General features: G+C 41.6%; 1 protein-coding gene across 17 annotated transcripts in view; it reads right to left on the reverse strand.

Annotated features, from left to right (window-relative positions):
• PTPN5 (protein tyrosine phosphatase non-receptor type 5) overlaps nt 1–25,407 on the reverse strand; it is a 90,021-nt gene that overhangs the window by 43,774 nt on the left and 20,840 nt on the right. For 8 of the 17 annotated variants that reach the window (XM_076344140.1, XM_076344138.1, XM_076344135.1 and 5 more), the window contains 2 exons: nt 21,384–21,494; nt 11,764–11,915 (listed from right to left, as the gene is read on the reverse strand). The exons of 7 other annotated variants lie outside the window; for them this stretch is intronic. In XM_076344140.1, coding sequence (XP_076200255.1) covers nt 11,764–11,836 — 73 coding nt within the window. In that variant the 5' untranslated portion in view covers nt 11,837–11,915; nt 21,384–21,494. Of the gene's footprint in view, nt 1–11,763; nt 11,916–14,286; nt 14,303–21,383; nt 21,495–25,407 lie in introns of those variants that run through there. 2 more of the 17 variants (XM_076344141.1, XM_076344145.1) reach the window with 2 other exon arrangements.

The raw sequence follows: 25,407 nt of genomic DNA on the forward strand, positions 1-25,407 counted from the left end.
TTCAGAACAGCACCATAAACCTAACCTCATTCTCGCTGTTCAGGGAAAGGAAGTTTCTGGATCAAACCAGTGATCCATTTATCCTGTATTCTTTCACTTAAATGTAACCACCAGTACAAGCTGCCAAAAATAAATGGCACAACACTTTGCTGTGGAATAATCTATACAGGCAAACATCTTTGTCCACTCACAAGGTGACAGCTGGCTTCCGTAACTCAGACAATGCCCGTTTTAAAACCCCTGTGCCTCCATCTCTTTCTTTTTCTGACTTCATATGTGGGTACATAAAGGGCAGAAGAATGAAACAAGAATACCTATATACACTCCCAGAAAAACACGTGCTTACAGTACTAGACTTAACTGAAACACTAAAAGGCACTGTAGTAATAAGTAAGTCAACAATGCCTTGCAGGAACAAACATGCCGTGATCCAATCAAATGCTGCTGTGGGCGAGGCATCAGCAGCTCTGTAACTCAACTGATTCATACTTAGAGCCTTCAGAGAAAAACAAAACAAAACAAAAAACAACCCCCCAGGACCACGTATCCTGGCTGTATTTCCTAATGAAGTTAACACTTTAAAAGAAACTTGTGTCCTCTCTTGTGCATGGGTGCTAATGCTCAAGGAATTGACACAGCTCCGTTGGCAGACTTAATTTAACATGTATTTTTGAGATGAAAAAAGACTTGTTCCTTACCAAAAGGATTTTTATAATAGAAATAAAATGTACCCCAGCAATGAAAATATAGTGCTCGTATAGTTATTAGACTTTTACTTACATCCATCACACTGTGCCTGTGGGAATTATGCTTCTGGGGGATTGGGTGGTACTGCCTTTTCACTGGGAAATACAGATTTTGTTAATGGTGGCTTCTTCTTCGTTCATGGTAGAATCCCTGAGCTCTATGGAACTACCTGCCAGACACACAAGATAGGAGGGAAAAACGGGCCTCACCTGTTCTGCCAACTCTCAAGCTGCAGCAGTCAACACGCCACAGCAGCTCAGCTGCATTGTCCCGTATTTGTTTTTTGTGTGTGGAGATCCGTAACCCACTGAACCTGTCTATATCTTCATAACCCTCTGAACCTGTCTGTATCTTCATGATGGCTGTGCATGGCAAGAATTTAGTCTATAGGAAGTGTCCACAGTGTGGAAACATTGCAAAGTATGAAGCAATACTTCACATCCATCGAGATACCAACACTTCACACCAGAGTCCTAAATCCACATATAGCCTCTACATCTTCGGATATCAAAATGCAACTGCCTACTGAAATCACTGTCTCGGATTTCCATCTAACTGCTAGGGAGTCCTGCTATTGATTAGAGAACAGTAGATGAATGTATACTACTGATATGGGTCTGCAAATCAATTGCTTATTTTCACATGCACCTAAGTTGCACATGCAGGACATAGCCCTGGCATTGTACTGCACATATGTGCAAGACCTTGTTAAATCTGCAGGTCGTAAGACACACTGATTGCAGGCAAGTCCAGATGATGGTGAGACACATCAAAGCTGAACGAGCTGCCTCAGAGTGCACATGAACAAGAGGTAGCTTGTGCTGGAGGGGTAAAAGACAGCTCATCTAATCAAAGAATGGAGCTTTAGGAGAAAGGTATTGGCTGAGAAGACATTCTCTTTTTTGCTTGCCACTGCAGTATGAGAAGGATGGAAACAGAATAATTGGCTTTTGGACCAAAAGTCAATCTTTCTTTTGCACTGCAGTGGTATGGGAGGAAGTGTGTAAGAGGAAGGGGATCTTTCAAACTTGCATGGCAACCAACTTGTGTACTTAACATTCCTCTCTCCACAGGAAACCAACTGGTGGGTCACTATTCTACAACTTCGAAACTTTTACTGAACTTCTTTATAACCAGCCAATCTCAGATATTAAGGAGCTAAACATAATGACAGAAGCTGCATCATTACTGTTTACAGATGGATACAATTTACCACCTAGAAAAGTCTGTTTTTTCTTGATGCTCTCTGCACTCCTAACTCATCTGACAAGTTATGTTAAAAATTACACTCAAGATCTAATGAGCTGTGTTGAAAGCTGGGAATGGTATTTCCAACACTTGCTGTTATCCTAAGAATGCATCTCTTTCTCCTCCATTATTAATTTTTTTTGACCTTCCCAGTGATGATATGCTACCGACTATTTCTACTCTACTTGATCCCTGACCTGCTCTATTTACAAGAGTTCAATACGTTTACCTTTTGCAAATGGCTGAACAGAACATTGACTGGGAGGAGAGCATCTAGTCCCTAAAAGTATCCAGATTAAGAGCTGCAAAGAAAAACATTCCCAAATACATCCTACAGCTATCTACTACTGTGTGACTGGAGATAGAAGGGATTTACAACAATGTAATTGCCTCAATACTTCCAACTCCACTCTGGAAAAAGTCCCAAGTTTTAGCTGCCAAGAACTTGTGGTTGGTAAATCTTGCATTTGTAATGTAAAACCACATAGAGAGCTACTTCAGAAGATACCAGACAGCTTAATTCAAACACTAGCAACAACCCAGACAGATCCACATATCCCACCAAGTTTACCACTAAACACTGCAAGGCACCAAAGCAATTCTAAAATCACTTTGGTATCTAACTGGAAGCCAGTTAGATTCATCCAGTGGTCCTTTGTAGGACTGCAAACTCTAACTGCAGACTTCATTCTCCTCTCTGTGTAACAGAGCTTAAAGAAGAAATAAGCCTGACATACCATTAATCCAAGTAAGAGGTCCAAGCAACTGTATATACCACCTCTGACACGTTACAGAGGAATGGAAAACTCTTCACCAAGACACAGTCTACATACCAGCAACCTGGTTGTCAGTCTCCTATGTTACTTATTCTGAGACGAAATTCAGCTTACGATTTCTAATGCTTTCAGTTTGTACAAAGTGTATCTACCCTGGACCATAAGAATTAGCTGGGCCAAGCTACAGGTATTCATAGCTGTGTGGGGAACAACTGAAATTTATAACATTCAGGGATTCTATTTGGGAAAGCTGGATGTTTTTGCTAAACCGATCACACTGGAAGTAGCCAAGAATATTGGTATTTAATTCACTCCGATTCCTGGGTTGATATGCCCATCAAGAGGAATGCAGCTGCTCAAGAGCTCTCAAGTGACACTGTTTCAGGCTCTCTGAAGATTCAAGGGAACACCACCCCATGCAGGTTTGGTTTAGGGTTGTTTGGGGTTTTTTGGTGGTTTTTTTTTTTTTTTTTTTTGGGGGGGGGGGGCAGGGGGGAGGAGCTGGCTTTTTTGCATGTTATTTACATCATCCAAAAGGGAAAAAGTTCATCTGAAAGATCAAACTCTGGAACACAAGTCTGGAAAATTTGGTGACAATGATGCACACTACAGCTTTAAAACTGAGCTTTTAGTAAGTATCACCACTGATACAAAGTGTCTACCTGCTGTTGCTTAGTCTATAGAGAAAAATCTGCTTCTGTCCTCCCTTCTGAAAGAAAACCACAGAAACTGATAATAAAATACCACAACTTTTTGCATCATTACAAAACTGCTTAGAAAGACACTGCAATGGCCCCTCCCTAATATTCAGTGAGAAAGGTTAATTTACCCTTGTGTGACAGGGGACAACCCACAAATACCATCAATTTTCCTTTGCACTTGCTTGTCCGTGAATGGCAGCTAGCATGCTTAAAGCCAGCTGCCTTCATTCTGAGAAAGGCAAACATTCTCTATGGAGTTCTTGAAACAACAGTGCAGAGAGGGAAATGGGTGTCATCTATTAGCCAGGAAAAGCACTGGAGACTTGCACTTTTCAAGCTCAGCTGGTAGAGTCTGGCTGCTGCTTAAGCCAAACTCTGATGACCAAAATGGAAAGACGCATCAAGAGAAAAAGAAAGCAAGGAGGAAAGTCATGCAGAAGATTTGTGAGCAAGCCAGGCAGCGAACTGAGGTCTACATATTTCTAGTGCAGTATCTCTCCCCTTTCACTGGCAACATTTTTAACAAACTTGGAGAAGCAACTTTCCTCTCCACTTGAAATAAGTTCCGCTGAAAAGAATATGCAGCCCCTTCTCCCTGCTGGCAGGCTGCACAGCTCCATCCATAAATGGCCTATTCTCATCTCTGAGGGAACAGGAACCTGATGCCAGAGCGTGTGAAGAGAATAGTTGCCTTTCCACTCAGCAGCTCCCTGCTGAACTGCTGAGTCACACATTTTCTCTGCATTCATTTTCACATTGCTCCCACTCAGTCCACCTGCCACTTCATCTGGGATGGGTGGGAGGGGAGAAAAAGAGGTGAAGTCAGAAAAAATGTTCATGTTCACCCAGGACCATTATTATGATACTGCAGTGTCACATATAAAAGCAAGCCTGCAAGCTGCTAGAGGGGGATGGAGAAGCGAAATATCAGACTGCAAGACAAACTGCCTCCCTCTCTTCTACAAGAGGAGACTGGCCAGCAAACAAGTTGCAAACCTCATCTGACACCCAATCAGTCACTGATGTTATGTGCTTGCTGATACGTTCTGCAAATTTCAGGCTTCAGACCAGGCCTTGAGGTTTTCCCTCTTTTCTGTGATTTAGAAGAGCTTTCAAGCTGCAGTGATTTTTTCAACAGTCCAACAGGTACTGTGTAGTAAGTGACTGGCTGCCACAGGGAAGTGCCACAATGATAAGTGCCAATACCAGCTGGATAGATCCCAGTTCCTAAGGGCATCTTCAGCTGAGCCGCTGCAGTGGAAACGTCCACCAGCCCCAACTTTCATCATTCAAGAAGATTAGAGAAAAATCTTAGCCATTTTCTTGCAGCTTCCATAAAACCCAAGCATAACAGGAGCCAACATCTACTACCACCTATTAAATTCTTACATAGAAAAGGGACTCTGCTATCAGTGGTGGGATACATGTTTATCGTGGTTATAGAGGGTCCAGATTGCTCTTAGGTTCGGCTGTACATGTAGAAACATATAAGGTATTAATTTTTTCTGTAATTAGATTTCTGGACAGTACAGTTTATAGGTCACGAAAAAAGAAAATGCCCAGAAGCTTCCTCGTTTATTAAATCAATGATCTGAAAAAGCACTTCTGAAATTGACTTGCAAACTAAACCAGGACAACTGTGATTAATTTTCAGACTAATTCTTAACCTACTGCTACTGTTAGTATTCAAGTAGAAAAACTGGGGGCTTGTTAGTAACTAAATAAGGATTTTGTTTTATTAAGCTGAATTAGCAATTCAAAAGGTAAGCCTGTTTTTCCCTGTGAGAAAGAGTCTGTTCTTAGGTAATGTTCAGCCTTGCTTCTCAGTAATTCTTCTGGTGCAAGTCTGTTGGCTTGAAAACATGCTTGCGCCGTACAGGTCTGAAGTGCAAAGACAAAACCCAGTCTGAGAAGAGTTTAATGACATTGCATTAACATGTCTTTCTATATCAACTTCCACTGCCCACCTCCTAGATTGGCTCATCGTCGTGTTGCTCAAGAAATAGTTCATGAAAAAATATGGTAACTGCAGGGGAAAAGAAACATGGGAAAGAAAAAAGCAAAACTCAAACCCTTCTCAAAGTTCCCTACCTCCATACAGTTATTTTGTTCAAATAATCAAAAGTACAAGACAGGACTCTGTTCTATGAAATCATCCTTGAAGAGGAAAGGATGCAGCCTGCCACCAGAGACTTTGTTTCACTGAAGGGTGAGACTGGGAGACTTCATTTCAGCTGCCGTCAAACTCTTATTTCCTGGAAGAAACCAGATGCTCAAGACAGCACTCCTCCCAGACCTGGAGTCCTATACAGTGCTACTGGCTGCTTAATATAATATACCTAGCCCATCTAGTAAGAGAGAAAGTAACTTATTTGATCATCTCCCTGAATTGCCAGACCATAATAATTCGTATGAAACAGTTGCAAAGGCAAAGCAGCTCACAATACACTTGGCTGACACCACTCTAGATCAGGTGTAAGCCTCACTTACATGGGAGCAAGAAGAAAACAAAATCATCAGGCTCTCTGCTCTAGAAAGACAGGCCTCCCAGCTCAGCAAAGATGAACCGCTAGGAGCCATCAGAAGTGGTAAGAGACTGTAAGATAAAGCAACCATATGGGAAGTATGATAGCTACTCTACCATCTGCTGGGGTCTGATTCTCCTCCAATACTCGTTATAAACTGCTATGTCTCCACTAATGATGGGGGGGTTGCTCTTAATTTCCAATGCAAGATTAGTTATGCCCTTGTCCACATATAAATCGTACTCCCACTATTAAATCAAATACACAGGAGGTTTATTCTTAATGGCTCTACTAATGCTTACAGGTCTTAAACACAAGATGTGTTGTTAAGCACTGTCCTTTTTCCTTTTCTCCTGTGAAACATGTCAAGTTAAAGGATATGCTATTTCTCATGGCAGCTAGGGCCCCTAGAGCAGTGTTTGCTTTGAAACAATTAAAATATTAAATATGGTGTCAAATTACAGCTCTTAAAAAGTGAATGCAGACCCTCGGTGGGCAGAGACAGTGAATATTAACTTCTATCACACCCACACATAATTAGCATTTGCCATCTTTCAGTCAGGGCTCTATTCAAAGCTTCTTTTGTTTTTTGCGCAAGGCTCTTTTGTCCTTTCCTGTTAAATCCCTTAGAGCAGGTCCGTCTGATTACCACTTAACAAGTAGACGCTTTTTTTTTCTTTTTTTAATAAAGAATACATTTCTTTATTATGTTGTTTTCTTCAGTGAAAGTTTTCAAGTGCCTGCTGATAATTTTGGAGGTGCCTTGAGCTTTTGTAAACAGACTGCAAGTTGACTTTCAGTGGAGTTGGTTGTCCCAAATTATTTCTAGCCTGCAAACTCCCTTTAACACTGAAAATGGAAACCCACAAAGCAGCTCTGTAATTCCACAGTAAAAGAGCTACGGCTTTGACTGCTCATGAATCAGCCTTGCACAGACAACACAGCCAGGGAGAACTGTCAACAGCACAACAACGATGCAGATTGAAATGTACAGGGTTGAATTCTCTTTCTGAAACAGGATAACCAACTCTTCCCTCCCAAACCTAAATTATAATTTTTGTGCCTTTAGCCTTTAACTACAGGATATACTTAAAAGTGCCTGAATGCATAATAAAAAAATAGCAGCAATAATTTAAAACCAGTCAAATGGCCTCTGCGATAGAAGAATGAATCTGACATCTAAAAGAAGCAAGCACATTCTGGTTTCACGCACTTCTAAAAGTATTTACTAGTCATACTGCTATCATCTGAATTGGTGTTAGCACACTTGTATTGCTTGAAAAAAGCATATTTCTTCTCATAAATGAATAACTTCCACAGTTCTAATGCTAATACCATTGTGTGTTTCTAATTTGTCTTCAGTGACTTACTAGCCTGGTGTCCTGTAGGTATTAAAACTGCTTTCTGCTCTGGTGAATGAGGGTTTGCACCTTGAAGCAGATGGGTGATATGCTGGCTTCCTGCCAGGTTCAAATGTGAACATTTTGATGTCGTTCATTTGGGTATAGCCTGCTTTACTAAGTGACTAAGATCTTCTGCCCTGGAGCCTTCAGCAAAAACATTTAGGAAAGCCACTATCACAGTCAACATTTATTTCAAAGACGTTCTTTTTCCTGAGCAAAGTAAATTATATCAAGACCAGTCTCAACAATCATCTTCAGCCACAAACCTGATACATGCCTCAAGGGTACTATCAAGTATAAGCATTTCACTTACTTTCACGCATTTAAAAAGGCTATGCTTGTACTGCTTGGCTTCCTCAGAAAGCAAGGGTATCATTCAGATACTGTAACTTAGGCTCCAGAATAAGCACTTGTATAGATAAGGGTGTGGACATCTAGAAACAGGATGTCCACACTCAATTTTATCTCTGTACTAGAGTGCTGTTTCCACCCAGGGCTACTCCATTATGGGCCCAAATGCAAAGCCTGCACAATTAAATATCATTGGTTGCAGTTCAGTGCTCTGCTACCTCTGTAACTGCAGTCCCTTCATGTTAGAGGCATGCTTAGATTATTAATATGTCATAAGTCTAACGGTCTCATTAATCTCTCCTTCTCCCTAGCTAACCACATAGCAGCACAAAAAAGTGAACAATGCACGCAGAGGAAGGTAACAGTCCACTTTGTTTACTTGTGTCTAGTCTATATGGGTTCCTATACTGTACTCATCAACATGGATACATAGCCTTAAATAGTGAACTAAAAAAATACAACAGCTTGCCTTCTCATCCTCTTCCCAGCAAGGGAACATGCACCGAGCAATGTTTTGTCTAGATAGCTAAGCAGACATGCACAAGTTGTTACAGATCTATGTCAGACAAGGTGAGATAAAAAAAGCACACACTGATGATGAGCTTTGCAATTATTCTGGGAGGATTTTGCACCACTTGCCCGCAGTCATGAGCTTCGCTTCACAAAACAATCCAAAGAAACAAACCTCTCATGGACGCATGCATCCCAAGGCTCTGCTTGATCTGTGGTGACTGTACCTCATGCCACACAGCCTCATGCTGAGTTACCTTAGCAAGAGCTGACATTAATCAGCAGGTCTGCAAGGTGGTAAGCACAGTTCTGCGGAGACATCATTTCGGATCCTGCATCAGCATAGCACTTCTAGCTTCAGGGCCAGCCAGCCTAGGCATTTTTGTTCTGTACCCTAGCAAACAGTGCGGAAATGCTCTTCGATACCTTAGACCAAGACCATTCTGGAGAGGACTTGAATAGGTGGCAAGTATGCTGCATTTGTGGTAGGCAGAGCCGCCAAGGAGGTACACTTAAAACCTCCCATTGCTACAGGTGTAAAAGGTCTCACACTATCTCCTATTCTGAGGATGAAAAGACAGCAAGTTATTTACCACCTCATCTATGTAACACAAATTGAGGCTTTTCGAAAACATTGTTTTCTCAGGCCTTGATTAAAGCATTTTCTTCCTTTTCAGGAGCTCCTGATTTCATAACATTTATAATTCAGGTCACCAAAAAGGCACCGAACATATCCTTATGGACTCCTAGTTGCCCCGCTGTTCCATCTCCATGTTAAAACATTGCTGTGTATATAATATATTTTGAAATACGGGTAGTCAGTTGCCTTCCACAGTGCGCTCCTTATGAAGTGTGGGTGACAGTATGTGTCAATGGGAAGCAAGATTTCATCCACACAGCTATACTCCTGCTATGCTATCCAGAACACTTCATCTGCAGTAACAGGTGATGCCAAATGCGTCATACCAAGTCTCTTCCCACACTGAGGTATACACTTCACTTCAACATGAAGAAGTTAAACCTGCACTGAGTAATCTTGTCAATCTCATTCTTAGCTTCGAAGGACCAATGCAGCACTTTCAAACCCACCCCACCTCTGTCTTCCTCCACAGGGGTCAGATTCTACTAGATTTTTTCCCTGCACCCCTCAACTCCCAGTGACAACTATGTGCAACACACTCTCTTGGTCCTTTTTCCTGAAGATCGCATTAATTAAGCTGGGAAGATCATAAGCAGAATGGACAAGAAAGAACTACATTTTATGCACGGCCCAGGTAGAAGCACTGTGATATATTTCACATATGCTGAGCGGAGACACAAAAGATGAATCCAGGAAATACCAAGTCCTACTTTTGGGAGCTAATTGTAAGATTATAGTCGATCCTTTCATCTCTACAGATCTTGAAATGGTCTTACCAACTGAAAAGACACAGCATCATGGAATCCATACGTGCATCCAACAGGAATAGCACTTCAGTAGCATGCAGAAAAACCTCAAGAACAAAGGAAGCTTCACCTAAGAGCTGTTGCACAAGCGTTTTCCCCTATGGAAAACAGCACAGGCTCTTCAATGTCCTGGCAAAACACATTCAGAACCTGCCAGTACCAGTGAGCACATGGCAGTACAGTGAGCACACAGGGTGCTAAAAGGGGCCATTTTGAGAGCCCCTGCACAAACATGACAGAAAGAAAAACGACCTATTCTGAAAAAGCTTTCTGTATTTATCTTTGTCTCCCACAGAAGGCATACAAAATGGAAGGCATTTAGTGTCTTTCAGGAGCGCCATCCCTCTTCCTGAAAGCCTGCAAAATTGGTCAGATGAAACTTTTGCCTATTTCAGCAGGAATGTTGCCTGTGCAAGGAAGCTGGGACCAAGCCTTGCAGCCTAACCACCGCCCCTCCTATTTCTGGGCTCAGAAGTAAGAGACCTTTTTAACATACATAAAGGGAAGACAAAGGCATTCAAACTGCTAAAGATTTTGCAAAGCAACAACTCTGGACTGTCATTTGAAGGTCAGTCTCCAACATACAGTATTTATCTGCCTATTGTCAAACAACTGCTGGAGCAGAAAGGAGTTTTAATAGAATATGTTAGTTAATTAAATCTGGAACATTAATGGGTTTTTCATAACACTGTATCTATGAAAAGCAATGAAAAAATGGTTCTATTTAAAAGTGGTAATAGCTGTAGTCTTTGAACATATGCTTAATGAATAAATCTGTTAGGAAAAAAGGCCTGTGTGTATTGGAGGGGGGTAGTATGTTTGTTCTCACTTAAAGTGCGCTATGATGGCAATCATCAACAGCAAATGGCCTCTATTGTCAGGAGTAAATAAAATTCCATTTGGCCATTTACTTTCAGGTGAAATTGCTTTTTTCTTTTAAATAACACATTCTTTTAGCTGAACAGCTGAGTTGAAAATAAAGCAGTGTCAGATTCATGTTATTAAGGACACCTGATAAGCGTTCATGCTCTTTGGTAGGTACAAAGAACCACAATATAGTAATATCCAGGCAGCTTGCTACCACAGCATGGGGTGCAGCATGCAAGAAGCCAAACAGACTACAGTGAAGAGGCATTCGGATCCCATGGTGAGAACAGTCTAACAACCCAGCGCTAGCACATACCGTAGTGGTGGGCGCAATTTCAGGGATGAAATTATACAGAATACAGTGCAACACAAAACCTGAACAGAAGAGACTATTTCAAGCTTAGATGACAACCAGAAAGCTATGATGGCAAAGCACATGAGAACAAACTCAACCTATTGGGTTTCCATTTCCATGAGCAGGTGGATGAATCTAATAAGCTGGTTGATTTGTTTGTGAAATTAAAATGCCAGTTCCTTACACTGGGAATTAAGTATGGAAAATATCCACAGTTAAGCCATAGCTGGCTGGGTATTTTTAAAGGAAGCTTGACAGATGTTGCTAAAATGCACCCCAAAAAAGTCAAACGTGTCAATACCTTTCTTCACCGAAAGGGTTGTCAAGCATTGGAACAGGCTGCCCAGGGAAGTAGTTGAGTCACCATCCCTGGAGGTATTCAAAAGACGTGTAGATGTGGTGCTTAGGGACATGGTTTAGTGGTGGACTTGGCAGCGCTAAGTTAACGGTTGGACCTGATGATCTTAAAGGTTTTTTCCAACCTAAATGATTCTATGAATATTTACTCAATTCCTCTTCTGTCCTCCCAAAAGCTCTCCTCACAGAGTGCCAGAATCTCTCCTTTCTCCACTAAATCTGAGATCTGAAGCTCCTCGGTTCCACTCTGAATGGTCCTAAGGAAGGTTCACCCTAACAGACTACCCTTCCTGTTCTTTCCCTCAGTAACATGCTTGAATATGGCTCTTTTTTGCAACATAGCCAGATCTCAATCGGAAGGCGCATTTTGTGGTGAAAGGGCCATAGGAAACTCCCAGGTTGCATTCAACCAGATTTCCTAGTGCAACACACCACAGCTGGAAATCGAACAACCAGGTGAGACCATGCCATGATTACCTCTGCTTTGACAACTCTTCTCAGGCAGCAGGGTTGGGAGACTGCTCCTCACTGCTTCTGGACAGTTGAGCATGATTCAACGCCTACTCTCCATCAGCTTTGCTAACTTCTCAGTCCTTGCAGTCCCTCCTCTTTCCTTTAAGAACTTTTCCCTGTGAACATGCAGAGCAGATCCAGATTAACAAAGATCAGAGATCACGAGTAGGTGGAAAGAGATAAGATACACAAAGATAAAGCAAGCCTCAGGTTTCCAAGGCTTCTTTTCTGAGAGGGAACTGTGATACAATGAAGAAAACATTCCATCATTAAACCCTCTCTTTCTTGGGGTTGGTATTCCCCTCCCACCCTCTTCTTAATGCTATCCTTATTGAAATACTTTCCTCATTTAGGTTTCTTGCATTTTCCCATGGTGACAGAGATGTCACCAGCAGGCATAAGGAAAGCATGAAACCTCAATCTGCAAACTGGTACGGCAGAGGTCTAGAAAGCATGATTTACAAAAGCAGTAGAGGTTTGAGATACTGTGACAACAGACATTAGACTTCTAAAGGGTGGTTTGCCTTAGCTAAAAAAAACCAACCAACCAAACAAAAAAAACCCCAACCAGTTTATAAGACTGTTGCAAACAGACACGTCAGTAAGGTTCTGTTCTCAAAAATGACTAGCATTTTTACCAGGCTCATTTTCAGCTTATTCTAGCATGTAGTTATGTGATTAATTTATCCATTAATCAACCAGTTAGTCCACCAACCCAAACAGTGACCATGAGGCATGCACAAAATTTGGTATGTAACAATGTGCCCAATTCAAAACACTGCACCGTTTTGGATCCCATGTCCCTGAAACAGGTCATCTGGTTTTTTTGACCTCTAAAATGTCTGTTTTATGACACTAAACCAGGTTCTTCAAAACCACTCTCATCAGGTAACATGAAAGATGAAAGTTAAGCTAGACAATGGACTAGCAGCCACAAGCAGAGAAAGGAGAAGATAAAATAAAGATGACAAAAGTGACAAAAGGTGTGAGTATATTTGAGAATAATGGAAATGAGAATATTTGATGAGAGAAGAGATGAAAGAAGGAAAATAAATACAAGGCCATAGAAGAGAAGCCCACAGGAGGAGGAGTGTGAAAGCCTGGCAGAAGGACTGAGTGGAGACTAAAAACAGTGTCTGGCAGTAGCTCAAATCAAACAAGGCAGCATATGCAAGAAGTACAGTACACTGAAAACTTCCTTCCTCTTGGGGATTAAGTAACCTCAGAGTTAGGGTAGAGGGTCCTCCCTCTCTCTCCTCTGGAATACCTTGCTCTAAACTCTGAAGCAGGAAAAAAAATCTAGTTAAACCTTTCCGTGATTGTCATTTCCCAATTGCCACTGTGAGCTCTTCATGGAAATTTTCAAAGGCAAAGCTGCAGAAATCAGACATTGATTTTGATTCATTTTCCTAGTGGGAAACATGATGGTGGGTACCTCCTCCCTAAATGATATAGGGCGTCAAGAGGCCAGATTTTTCAAAAGGTCTAGGGAAAATTTCAAAGTCCCTAATCCAGCCAGATAGGACCCTGGTTCTGCTGAAACAACTTTAAATCGTTTTTCAAAAGATGGGCCTTAGTTCCATTTTCAAAAGTAGCTTAAAAATATGGAGTCTATTTCACACTGAAAGACAATGAGACAATACTGCACAGTTGCTTTTGAAACTGAGACTGGCATGCTTTTCAAACTGCTGCATACCATATGCTTTTGCTTCCTTTAATTGTGTGTCTGCAAATACAGCACACAAATGCGTGTCTGTTTGTCACTCACAATTAAGGAAACACAGGTGCAGTTGTGAGAACATCAAGTACTACAAACTGGGAAGTCTGAGGACAGCCCAGCTTTCCAGGTCTTAAACTGCAGCAATGTTTATGATATTTGCACCTGCACAAAACCTGAGAAGGTCCCATCTAGGTTCTACAGTAGGTTCTTCAGTTCTGTCAACTCCCACAGGGGTGGGGCATGGCCTTACAAATAGACAAGCCAAGCCAAGAAAAGCCATTTCAGGGAATACCCACCATGTCCACTTATTTTTTGTCATGGTGCGTGTGCATAGGCAGCTACATCTAACTGCACAACTACATCTAACTGCACAGCAGGAACAAACTACAACCGCTATGACCTTCCAAAGCAGGGTTGTAACTGGAGTTTGCTGTTGTTCTCCTCAGGTCCATATGCCCATATTTTCTTCATCAGAAACCAGGAAAAAAAGACAGAAGGATGATGCCACCCAGATCTCACTTTAACACAGATAAAGCACATGGTCACATGTATCTTCTGTGACAGTCCCTACTGTTGAAGATCAAGCTGAAAAGGTGGGAGCTACATGCAGAGAGGCAAGAGTACATGAGGAGAAGACTGGCCTACTATGAATGGTGAAAGAAAGACTGACAGAACAGTCCTGAATACTCCTTGGAGGAGAGTGACAGCCCAGAGATACTATTTTGCTGCCTGTATAGTAGTGGAGATGCAGTAGAATGTACTTTTACCTTGGACTTAGGATCCCAATCTTCCTAGGAACTGCCAGAAACTGTCTTAAAAAAACCAAACTCTGTAATCCACCTTTGAAATACAGCTGCCTACTTCTGCTAGCACTCCTGGGTTACACCATATTAAGTATGCCTCAATGTCCTGTCAAGATATGCTCATGATTCGTGATAAATCTTTCAACTTTTCAAGTGACATTTTTGTATTAAGGTTCAAAGACTGCAACCAAAACAAATAATTGGTGTGGTCAAATGAGTATGAATATGTGAGCCCAAACTCAAGTGCATTCCACTTCATTTGGTTATTTTTTCATCGCAAGCACAGTACAGCATTATCAAGCAAACAAGAGGCAGCTTCATCTTATCAATTTGGAAAAAACACCTCCAAACCATTCTGCCACTCCAACTGGAAATGTAGTGTTTATCTGGGAAAGAAAGAGGTAGGGTGGAATGCACCTGGAGGAAAACAGATGTACAACCTTGTGGAAATCCAGGAAAAACAGCTGCTGGGGAAGCAACAGCTTAGTGGTTAGAATACCTTGCTGTGAAAACCCAAATCACAAGATGGAGCTTTGCACCAAAACACTGTGCTAGATCAGCCTGTGTATATCTTTCACTTGGGCTGTTAGGTTGAAGATGACAGCACACAGCACTTCACAACATACCACTACAAACTGCTGCCTGCAGAAACCGTATGTTCTAATCCACTTGATGTGGCCTGCTAGGACTTTTGAAGTTCAAGGTAAACCTTTGTAGCAGCTCATAATTTGAAAATGCATACTCCACCAATACCAAACTGTCAGCATTGCCAGAGACCAGCCAGCTTCACAGTTTTCTAGTTACAGTGACATGATGAACTGCAATCTCTCCATGGTGACCTAGAAAGTCACTTAGTGATATAGAGACCCAGAGATGTACCAGCAAATGGATTCTGTTGTGTTTTCATGCAGGATGCCTGAAAGGTGACCAAAGGATTCCAACTTCCACTGGAACTTCAGCGGAAAACAAATAATCGGTTTCCTTAAATGCCTCAAAAAAATCCCAGTCTGAATAACAGAGTAATATCTTTGGTATTAAACAAAAAGATATCCTTGATGTTGTGACTGCTATGCTGGGAAAATGGAGCTGGCAGAGGAATAAGCACATATTGGGGGACAGCGTCAACAGGTTCAAGTCTCTGTAAGTTACAAATACCAGTTTACCAGAGTTATACCCTTTACTTGGTATGAGGCAAGAAAACCATTTTATGCACAGGATAGAAGGAGGAGGAAGAGCATCAAGTCAACTCACTTGCCACCTGTCCAGCTTGAGAAAGGATCAAATACAAGAAGAATTAAAAAAAAATGCCTAAGAACTTGTCCAGCCCTTCATAAAGGTATGCCGCACAAAAAACATCTTCTAAACATTACCTTACAAGTCATTGCTTTTCCTTTAAGATCTTGACAAAGACAAAATTTTGCTATGAGTATTTACCCATGTTACCCATATAGCATATAACACATGGTAAATACATGTTACCCACATATTTAATCCATTGGTAAATGCTAAACTTTCCAACCATGGTTACAATTCTTTTGGTTCTCCTCATTGTTGCAATTGACATTTTCACCATAGTGTGCTGTGAATGCCACTTCTTCATGATTTGTAATGGAACAGGAAGAAAAACAACCTTACAAGAAAATGGGTGGGATTTTTCATGCCAAAGTCAGAGTGGCTTTTTTCATGGTTCTATTTGCATTCCACATGCAAGCATATGGTTAGCCAAACTCTGTTCATGTTACTATACAAACATTTTGTAAGCACAAATCTCTTTCTGAATCAAGCATTCATTAGAAATGCTGACTACGGTTTATAAATACTACAGTGAAATCATGGAATGTCCATGTAATGAAAGCTCAATGTTAAATGAACGGTCTCTCAACTTGTATTTGTCAAACCATTAAGTAAAGAAAACAATCTCTTGGGACAACCAGGGGATCCGGCCTAGCCAGCACGGGTTCATGAGAGGCAGGTCCTGCTTGACCAACCTGATCTCCTTCTATGACCAGGTGACCCGCCTAGTGGATGAGGGAAAGGCTGTGGATGTGGTCTACCTGGACTTCAGCAAGGCCTTTGACACTGTCTCCCACAGCATTCTCCTAGAGAAGCTGGTGGCTCACGGCTTAGACAGGTGTACTCTGCGCTGGGTCAAAAACTGGCTGGACGGCCGGGCCCAGAGAGTTGTGGTGAATGGAGTTACATCCAGTTGGCGGCCGGTCACGAGCGGTGTTCCCCAGGGCTCAGTACTGGGGCCGGTCTTGTTTAATATCTTTATTGATGATCTGGATGAGGGGATTGAGTGCACCCTCAGCAAGTTTGCAGATGACACCAAGTTGGGCGGGAGTGTTGATCTGCTCGAGGGTAGGAAGGCTCTGCAGAGGGACCTGGACAGGCGGGATCGATGGGCCCAGACCAACTGTATGAGGTTCAACAAGGCCAAGTGCCGGGTCCTGCACTTTGGCCACAACAACCCCATGCAGCGCTACAGGCTTGGGGAAGAGTGGCTGGAAAGCTGCCCAGCAGAGAAGGACCTGGGGGTGTTGGTCGACAGCCGGCTGAACATGAGCTGGCAGTGTGCCCAGGCGGCCAAGAAGGCCAATGGCATCCTGGCCTGTATCAGAAATAGTGTGGCCAGCAGGAGTAGGGAAGTGATCATGCCCCTGTACTCAGCACTGGTGAGGCCGCACCTCGAATACTGTGTTCAGTTTTGGGCCCCTCACTACAAGAAGGACATTGAGATGCTGGAGCGTGTCCAGAGAAGGGCAACGAGGCTGGTGAAGGGTCTGGAGAACAAGTCTTATGAGGAGCGGCTGAGGGAACTGGAGTTGTTTAGCCTGGAGAAAAGGAGGCTGAGGGGAGACCTCATCGCTCTCTACAACTCCCTGAAAGGAGGTTGTAGCGAGGTGGGTGTTGGTCTTTTCTCCGAAGTAACAAGTGATAGGACGAGAGGAAATGGCCTCAAGTTGCGGCAGGGGAGGTTTAGATTGGATGTAAGGAAAAATTTCTTTACTGAAAGAGTGGTGAAACATTGGAACAGGCTGCCCAGGGAAGTGGTGGAGTCCCCATCCCTGGAGGTATTTAAAAGACATGTAGATGAGGCGCTTAGGGACATGGTTTAGTGGGCATGGTGGTGTTGGGTCGACGGTTGGACTCGATGATCTTAGAGGTCTTTTCCAACCTCAATGATTCTATGATTCTATGATTCCTCTTCCTTCCCAGAGAAACGTTCTTTCCACTAAGAGTATACTGCTGTATTTTAATTCTCAAACAGAAGCAGTATAAACCACACAGAGCCAGACTAAGGCTTCTTTATTCACTTCACTCTTCTTTTTGTAAGAAATCTCCCTGAAGGCATCAGGATTATTTGTGCAACACCATCAAATGAAATAGGGATTACAATCTGGCCCACAAGAAACAACAATCACTCTCTCATAGATTGCAGATAGCCAATACCTTTCTTGAAGTAAAGTTCCTTGAAGGCAAACTGTCTTACATAATCCTGAAAGAAACTGTACTAAAGCAATGAGGACCATATAACTAAAACTGGCACATGATAATTTACCAAATAGATAAATTAAAAATCAGTCTATTCTTTTTGACAAGTAACTCCATGTTGAAATCAGGGTCCCTGTAGATGCAAACCTGTAGATGCAGTGCACCTTGGCACTGTAAACTGCCTCATTTTCATCATCTCTCTGGTTCTTAGATGCTGTTCAGAGATGGACTGAGTTTTTAATCAGTTTAATTTTCCACAGTGTTGAGTTTTGTGTACACACTGCAGAAGAAACTTGCTTTAACAAAGACTTAACTGAAAGACCTCAACTTCCAACTGTCAACCCAAGTGCACACTCCTTTAAAAACAGCATGTTAATTTTGATCATGCCCACAGAATCATGTGACCTTTTATCTGTATCCTGTTTTCCACCCGCACCACAGCAGCTCATGGCTATGTCTCACAGCTACAGCAAAACTTTTCAAGCCTCCAGGAACACCATCCAGTTTTATTTCACTCTGCACACTTTTTGCTTCACGCACTATGTTGGATGCAAGCACATGCAAAATCTAACATGAGGCAGTTCTGTAAAGTAAATAGCCTTCTGGTTACTTAAAATGACCATTTTTCAATCTAGTCCATCATTTTATGGTTTCACCATCCCTTTTCATTGGCTGGCACAAACACATCCTAACAGTTTCTCAAGGCATTTTTCAGAATTTGAAAGTGAACACTGGTTTAAGATTTGCCCTCCAACCTACCCTAACCAAGCAATGCATTAGAAGTGGCTCATTAGCTCACATGCCCTGCAATGGAAACAACAATATTTTCTTTGTATGTGCTTCATTGATTGTTCAACTTAGGCACTAAAACACTGGAAACCTTCAGCCACATTCTACATAGCATTTTCTGCAATACTGAAGGTCATTAGTGTGTTTGTGACAGCTGAACAGAATGATACCCTTTTCTTAGCCAAACTTGAAACAAGGACCAGTCTACAGTCCTATGACAATGCCTGGACAATGACTTTTACTTCAAACATTAACTGGAGCATCTTCCACCAACTTTAAAGACGTGTATTTGCATTTCATACACCATTTCCTGAGCCTTCACTCAAACTACTATCATTGATACTTCTAATTGTCTTTGCCTCTTGTGCCAAAACCAGTCTGTTCAGACACCTCAGACTGAGGCCTTTTCAGGGTACCTTTTCAGCAAGATGCTTGCCAGAAGCAGCCTATACAGACAGACTTTCTTCCACGGTACTTTACCAATGCTTCCATGCTGATGCTATTATGTTAACATGAAGGCAACTGTATGAACTTCAGCTCACATTCAGCTGGAAAGCTTTACCACAAGTTTTTTCGTTGGAACTATTTCCACTTCGATGTCACACGATAAATGATTGTTGATCTTTTCTTTCTCCCCTCCCACATCAGGTTTTCCCAGGCTAAGCTCTTCTGCAAGGCAGAACTACCCACGCCTTATTCTGCAATAAAAACAAAACTGTTTGAAAAACTTCCCTTTGTATTGCCCACATATAAAGAGTAAGCCAGTATCACTGCTGAATTAAAGATCTTTTTGATGAACAACCTGCAGACTGTGTGCATGAACACATGGTATTTTGGCCAAGCAGAATTCAATGGAGATGAAGAGAAGCAAATAAAGAGGGGAACACTTCTCTTAGGGCAGTGTCAAAGCCTAAGTGAAAACAAAAGGGGAAGAAGTAAAGTCCCACATAAACTAGGAGGGAAAAAAAAGGGGGGGGGGGGCGCGCAAAAAAAAGGCATTACTCTACTAGAACCATTTGCACATTTCCCCCCAAAGCAGCCATATTGGTGGACAGGAAATAGGAAGTGAAATGTGAAAGACTTCTGAATATACTCAGTATCCGTAAGAATCATATACTGGATTTATAGCACATAGACACAATTTATTTTTTTTTAAACTACCCAGTTAAAGATGGGGGGGGGGGGTGGTTTCTATGTTGGTGGATGGATCAAATTCACTCATGGTTTAATTCCATACTTTTAACTACATTTTACTCCAAATTTCAGTGCAGGGATAAATTTGATAACTCTGCAAAGTGATTTCTGAATTCATTATTTTGTATAACAAGTAGAATTGCATTTACATCTTGCTTTGAAATTAATATAGTCTATGACTATGAAGATCAGGTAACATACAGTATCAAGTTTTTACTTACGCTAAGCTATCAAGAGTAAGTGCTTTGAGGCAAAAAGTGCATGTTTGCCATTTACTGCATGTTTGTACATATCCTAACATAATGAGGCTTCCAATTGTTCAGCACACCTACACACCACCTCAATATAAAAGTGAATAATACTGATGTTCTACGGCCTCAAAGGATCTGGACAAGACTGTATTACACAAAGCCTGTAAAGAACACTAGCATGACTGACTGAGCTTATAGAAGGGAAAGTGCATCCTTTCTGCCATCAAATCGGTGGCAAGCATTGACTATTAGCTGGCTGAAGCTGATCACTTATATCTAATCTGTAAAGAGAATGTGAACACCCAGGAGAAGTATCTGTAGGTTACCTGAAGTGTCTCAGGATTCTTATATAAGTAATAAAACGTCACAGCTCATAAAGGGCTTTTCAGAAGTAAAGCATACGGCAGGTGGAATGAACCCATTCACCTTACAGCTTGTTCACATACAGAATGTGTTTTTGCACTAACGCTCCCTAATAAAGGCTTTCAGTATCCTCTTTCCATAAGCTGAGCCTCCTTCACTGTGTGCAGTTGACTCCAAAGGCACACCCACATCAGCTGAACTGGCTTCTGTACCGTAAAAACAACCACAGACTGCAATAGTCTGCAAGACATCCATACCTGCAAGACGGTATGAAAGGCTGGTCCAGTGCAGCATTAAGGCATATTTAGGCTGTAACCAGAAGGTAAATAGATCAGCTTTCTAACCAATAAAAAGAAAAAAGGTTTATCTACACCAGGTGCATGACTGAAAGTCCAAAGTCCAGTAGCTCTAAGAGCCCTCATTGCGCAGATAAGAAACACTTTCTGGTAAGAGACAGAATATGCTTAGAATCAAGTCCAGAATGACTTGAAAACACTCACTTCCTTGATGGTTAAGCAAAACTAATTTACTTACTGCTTACCACAAATAAATAAAAACCATGTTTGAGACAGCTATGGACTTGATTTAAAAGGACTTTCTAAGAAGCTTTTAGGAGACAAAGGCTCAATCCTTTAGGCTTCCTTAGAAATCCTAGTTAAAACGAGCTTCATAGACATCAAGTAGGTAATGGGAGGTAAAATGGACTCTTTGCACAATGTGAGAACTGCAGCTAGATGAAAAGATATAGTCCTCTACAAAAAGACCTAGCAAAAAGTACCTTCCATGCTAACCGGGCTTTGCAAAACATTTACAACCTGCAATGAATTTTCCTTTCTTTTTTCTGTTTTGTTCCTTGTTCCTTTCATTCTGCAAGAAGATTAGGACAAGTTCTGAAACAGTGTATGACTGTGTTTTTCACCTGTACTGAAGTGAGAGTATGATATGTCTGATCTTCCTTGCCTTACTTACCATCTGACATGCACTCAGTCCTTTCAGTCACATAGTAGCTCAGTTCCAATGTCTGCTCCAGGACAGATGGTCCTCTGGTATTATCATTTACATCCTTTATGCACTAGAATCCTAAAAAATAAGTAAAAAAATCTAAGCTTTAACACTATCAGATGTCCAAGAATCATTCAGGGCCTTTACACACAGTTTTTCTTGAAAAGAAATTCAAAAGACCATGATGTGATGTTCATCCACAACGGAAGTATCAAGCCACTGATCTGTGGGGTGGGGGGAAGCATGGAAAGGAGATGAAGCATATTCCCGTGTTGTTATCGATCCACTTGCTTTTGCTTATTGCCTGCATACAGGAACTGGGATCTACCTGAAGCCTTCCAGGTGTTCAAAGGGTATGTACCATAGTCTTTTAGTATTTAAGGAAAAGGGGGCGATCCATAAGCTAAGCTCCCTTAGGAGCCATCTGCTCCATATGGAAAAAGCCTTCAGCTGAAAATATAATGGCCAATTTCACTAAAATCTCAGAGAGTGCTTAAAGGTCTGTGAGTACAAGACAGAGACCCTTACTACTTATTTGTGAAGGACTGCTGAATGTGTCATACCTACCACACAGTGGGGCTAACTGAATACATAGTTTGGAAACAGACAGTCCATCATAGCCTCAGAGACTGTCCCCCCAACATGCCACTCAAAGCATAGCAAAAACATGCAGGCATGTAGAAAGAAATTTGCCTCTAACAAACTGCAAGGACTTTTTCCTTCTTTACAAATTCTGCTAAGGGAGGGGACAGAGATCTATTCTTTGTCCAGGTGATACAGTGCTCTGCCTCCAAGGCTTATATGATTTGCAATCTACTTCTAAAGCACCTCACACCGTGAACATCAGGCCAGTTCATCCAGTCTCATCTAAAGGCCACACAAACCAATACAACTCTTTCTATTGATGCCAATACACTTCGCATCACAAACCCAATCAAGAAGTCTCCTGAAGAACAAGAGTATAAAGGGCTAAACCCTGAAAGTACCCTCCTCCTACAGAGGTCCTGCTGAAATCACAGAGATTTCATTTCACTAGAAACTGATCTCTCCAGTTTTGAACAGGCTAATAAATCTAAGACCACCTAGATACCCAGACTTGACCTCTGACACTGAGAGATGAGGTGACCACTGCATATAGATAAGCACATCTGCATGTTAAAGAAAAACACATTTAAAAGCAAGTCACATTCTTAGAAGACACAAGGATGTACCACAGCATCCAGGTAAAAGCAAGTCAGCAGAGTCATGTGTGAGGCACTCCTCAAAAAATCACCTCAACCAACACAGCACATCTTAGCATTAAGCAATCCTCTGCTACCCAGGACAAGGGACTACTAAGTCAAGGGAAGAAACTTGCTGTAAAGGCCTGGATACATGCTGTGTCTTTCACTTGTAATACAAACATAGTATGGAGGAACTATGTAGGTCCAAGAATAAGAAATACTGTCTGTGTACACAGTGTGTGTCAAAACATAATCTAAAAGTTATTCTTAAAACCAGAAAAATCAGGCATAAAACATACAGATGGTATTTATACTTTTATAACCACTTAGAAACACCTCTCCCTCCCTCGCAGGAAAAAATGACAACCAATTATTTTCAGCTAGATGTTTTTATTAAGTTTGTTTTCTGATGTGTTTGCTTAAGCCAAAGCTCAAACACAGAAAAGATGTCTTGCAGGCAAGTCCCAAGGAGAGTCAGCCTTCTTTTACACAGCAGGTGCCATTCAAAACAACTAACAAGCACCATAAAAAGACGGTGTGGATAGTTCTGAGTCCACCATCAGCACCCCCATGGCTCCTCTGAAACTTCTGGCGATGACATAATCACCAGCTCTGTGCAATGGTTCCCAAGAAACTGGCTTTGCAATGCACTTGTTCCATTCCAGCAGCATGCTTGTGAGGTGCAGAACCAAGAAGTAACTGGATTTCATAAGTGATTGCCACTGGAAAAAAGGAATTGGTGCCTCTTGACTCACTACTGAAGGCCAAACTATATGTCCAAACTACATGAAGTGGTCTAATAAAAGATGCTATGCCTCTCTATACAGCTCTCCTTATGTTACCTTGTCTTGACACAAAGGGCTCTGGTATCGGTACAGACTGCTCCAGTATATAAAGTTATTACTTCTTAAGTGGAAGTGTAATTGACTCTGCATGCTCTCGGTCCAATGCAAACAGAAGACAACATTGATAAAATTCAAGCAAGAAGTGCTTAGTGCTTTTACAAAAGCAGAATAAGAACATGTACACACAGTTACCGTGGTTCAGCTGACACAAGGTGACTTGATCACACATCTCAGTTTTTAACATAAAGCTGTTTCCAATGACAGCAGCCCCAAATGCTGTTCTTTGACCTTCCTTAGTGCCTGCAGTCCACCAAAATATTCAAATGCTGGTATAGAAGTGTTTTCTTTACACACACTGTTGTGTGTAAAGGAACTTGGTACCATGACATTTCCAGAGAGGCCAAATGAAGAAGAATGAATGCTGAAGCTGTAGGCCTGTACAGGTCTTTGTAGCTTCTAGAAAGAGTGAGTTACCTCTTCTTAAGCTATATGCAACTGTTGTAGTCTGCCTTCAGTACAGGTGCCTTGCCTGACTCCACACTTAATCCCTTTCTCTACACTGCCTCTAAATTCAAGCATTCCTCCTCTGCTTCCTCTTTCCCCCACAATGTACTAACTTAGGGACAAGTGTAGTTTTAAACTGTTGAAGGAAATAAGCCCATCTATTGCCTAACATGCCCCATCTTTCTGTCTCTCCAACAGCATGTGAACAATCAGAAGAAAATACCACTAAAGCAAGGACAGTTAGGAATCACTCCTGTCTCTGAAAATGCACACAGCCTTATTCTTGATTACCTTACATCTTGCAGTTATTAGCAATGCAAAACTGATGTGAAAACAATATTCAGATTTGGTAGCATTTTACACCTACTTTACACTGTTATAGAAGAAATATGCTGCCATGTGCCCATGACTATGAGGAAAACCTTGAAGGCAGAGTAGTTTTACAGAAAGCTAGTCACCTTAAACAATAAAGGCAATACAACTGCATAACCTTGCTTTTAAAACTCTTGTGTGTCCTTCGTTATACTGACATGAGCAGCTAAAACTAGTCACAGGAGCACTTACTCATGTGCATAAGTGCTAGCAAAATCAGGCTCTGAGTTAAGAGACGATTTCAGCACTTCATTTTGCTCTGTGTGAAACCTCTAGAGGATATGTCACAGGGGACTGATAAGCAATTGCAAAACTTCTGGTAGCAGCACATTCAGACTACTTCATGGAAGCAAGAGTGACTTTATCTTGTGCTCTGTATGAGCAAAACCCCATGTTTTTAAGCTACCAGGTTAAGTTTTGCTGAAAACACTGGCATAGTCTACCCAGACGCAAGCAAAAATTGTGCACACAATTATCTGGATATATATTCTGGCACTGACAGAGCAGCAAAGCAGGTTAATGTGCAGGAGCATCATCACAGAACAGTAACACAAATCCAGAGGGCAGAACACAAAACAATAAAATGGTTTATTGCTACTGTTCACTTTTTCCCTGTTCTGGGAAGGACGTAGAATCTATTCCAAAGAACACATCATTCAGGCAATCTGTAGCAATGTTGTGTTGTAAGATGTTCCCTCACTCCACCTACAACCCCAGATCAGATGAGCATTTGCCTGAAAAAGGACTACACAGAACCACACACTCTCCAACCTTTCGTCCTTATATTCCCTTTTCTCTATCTTAAGAATGGACAAACCTAAGACAGGGCCAAGTCTCCTGGGACAGAGGAACAGAAACGTGTTATTAAAATAAAGTGTGTACATCAGTGGTGTCTGTCTTGGGATCTGAAAACCAAGTTTAATTAACCAGCTGAGTGGAAAGCACAGTTTACATAACGCAGACTATCTGTGGACTCTCACCCCAGTCATTCCACACAACCCCTTTTAACTGCTAGTCCACATAATAGCAATTTTTGCTGGTAAAGAT

Source organism: Aptenodytes patagonicus, chromosome 7 (genome assembly GCF_965638725.1).
Source record: "Aptenodytes patagonicus chromosome 7, bAptPat1.pri.cur, whole genome shotgun sequence".
Taxonomy (NCBI): domain Eukaryota; kingdom Metazoa; phylum Chordata; class Aves; order Sphenisciformes; family Spheniscidae; genus Aptenodytes; species Aptenodytes patagonicus.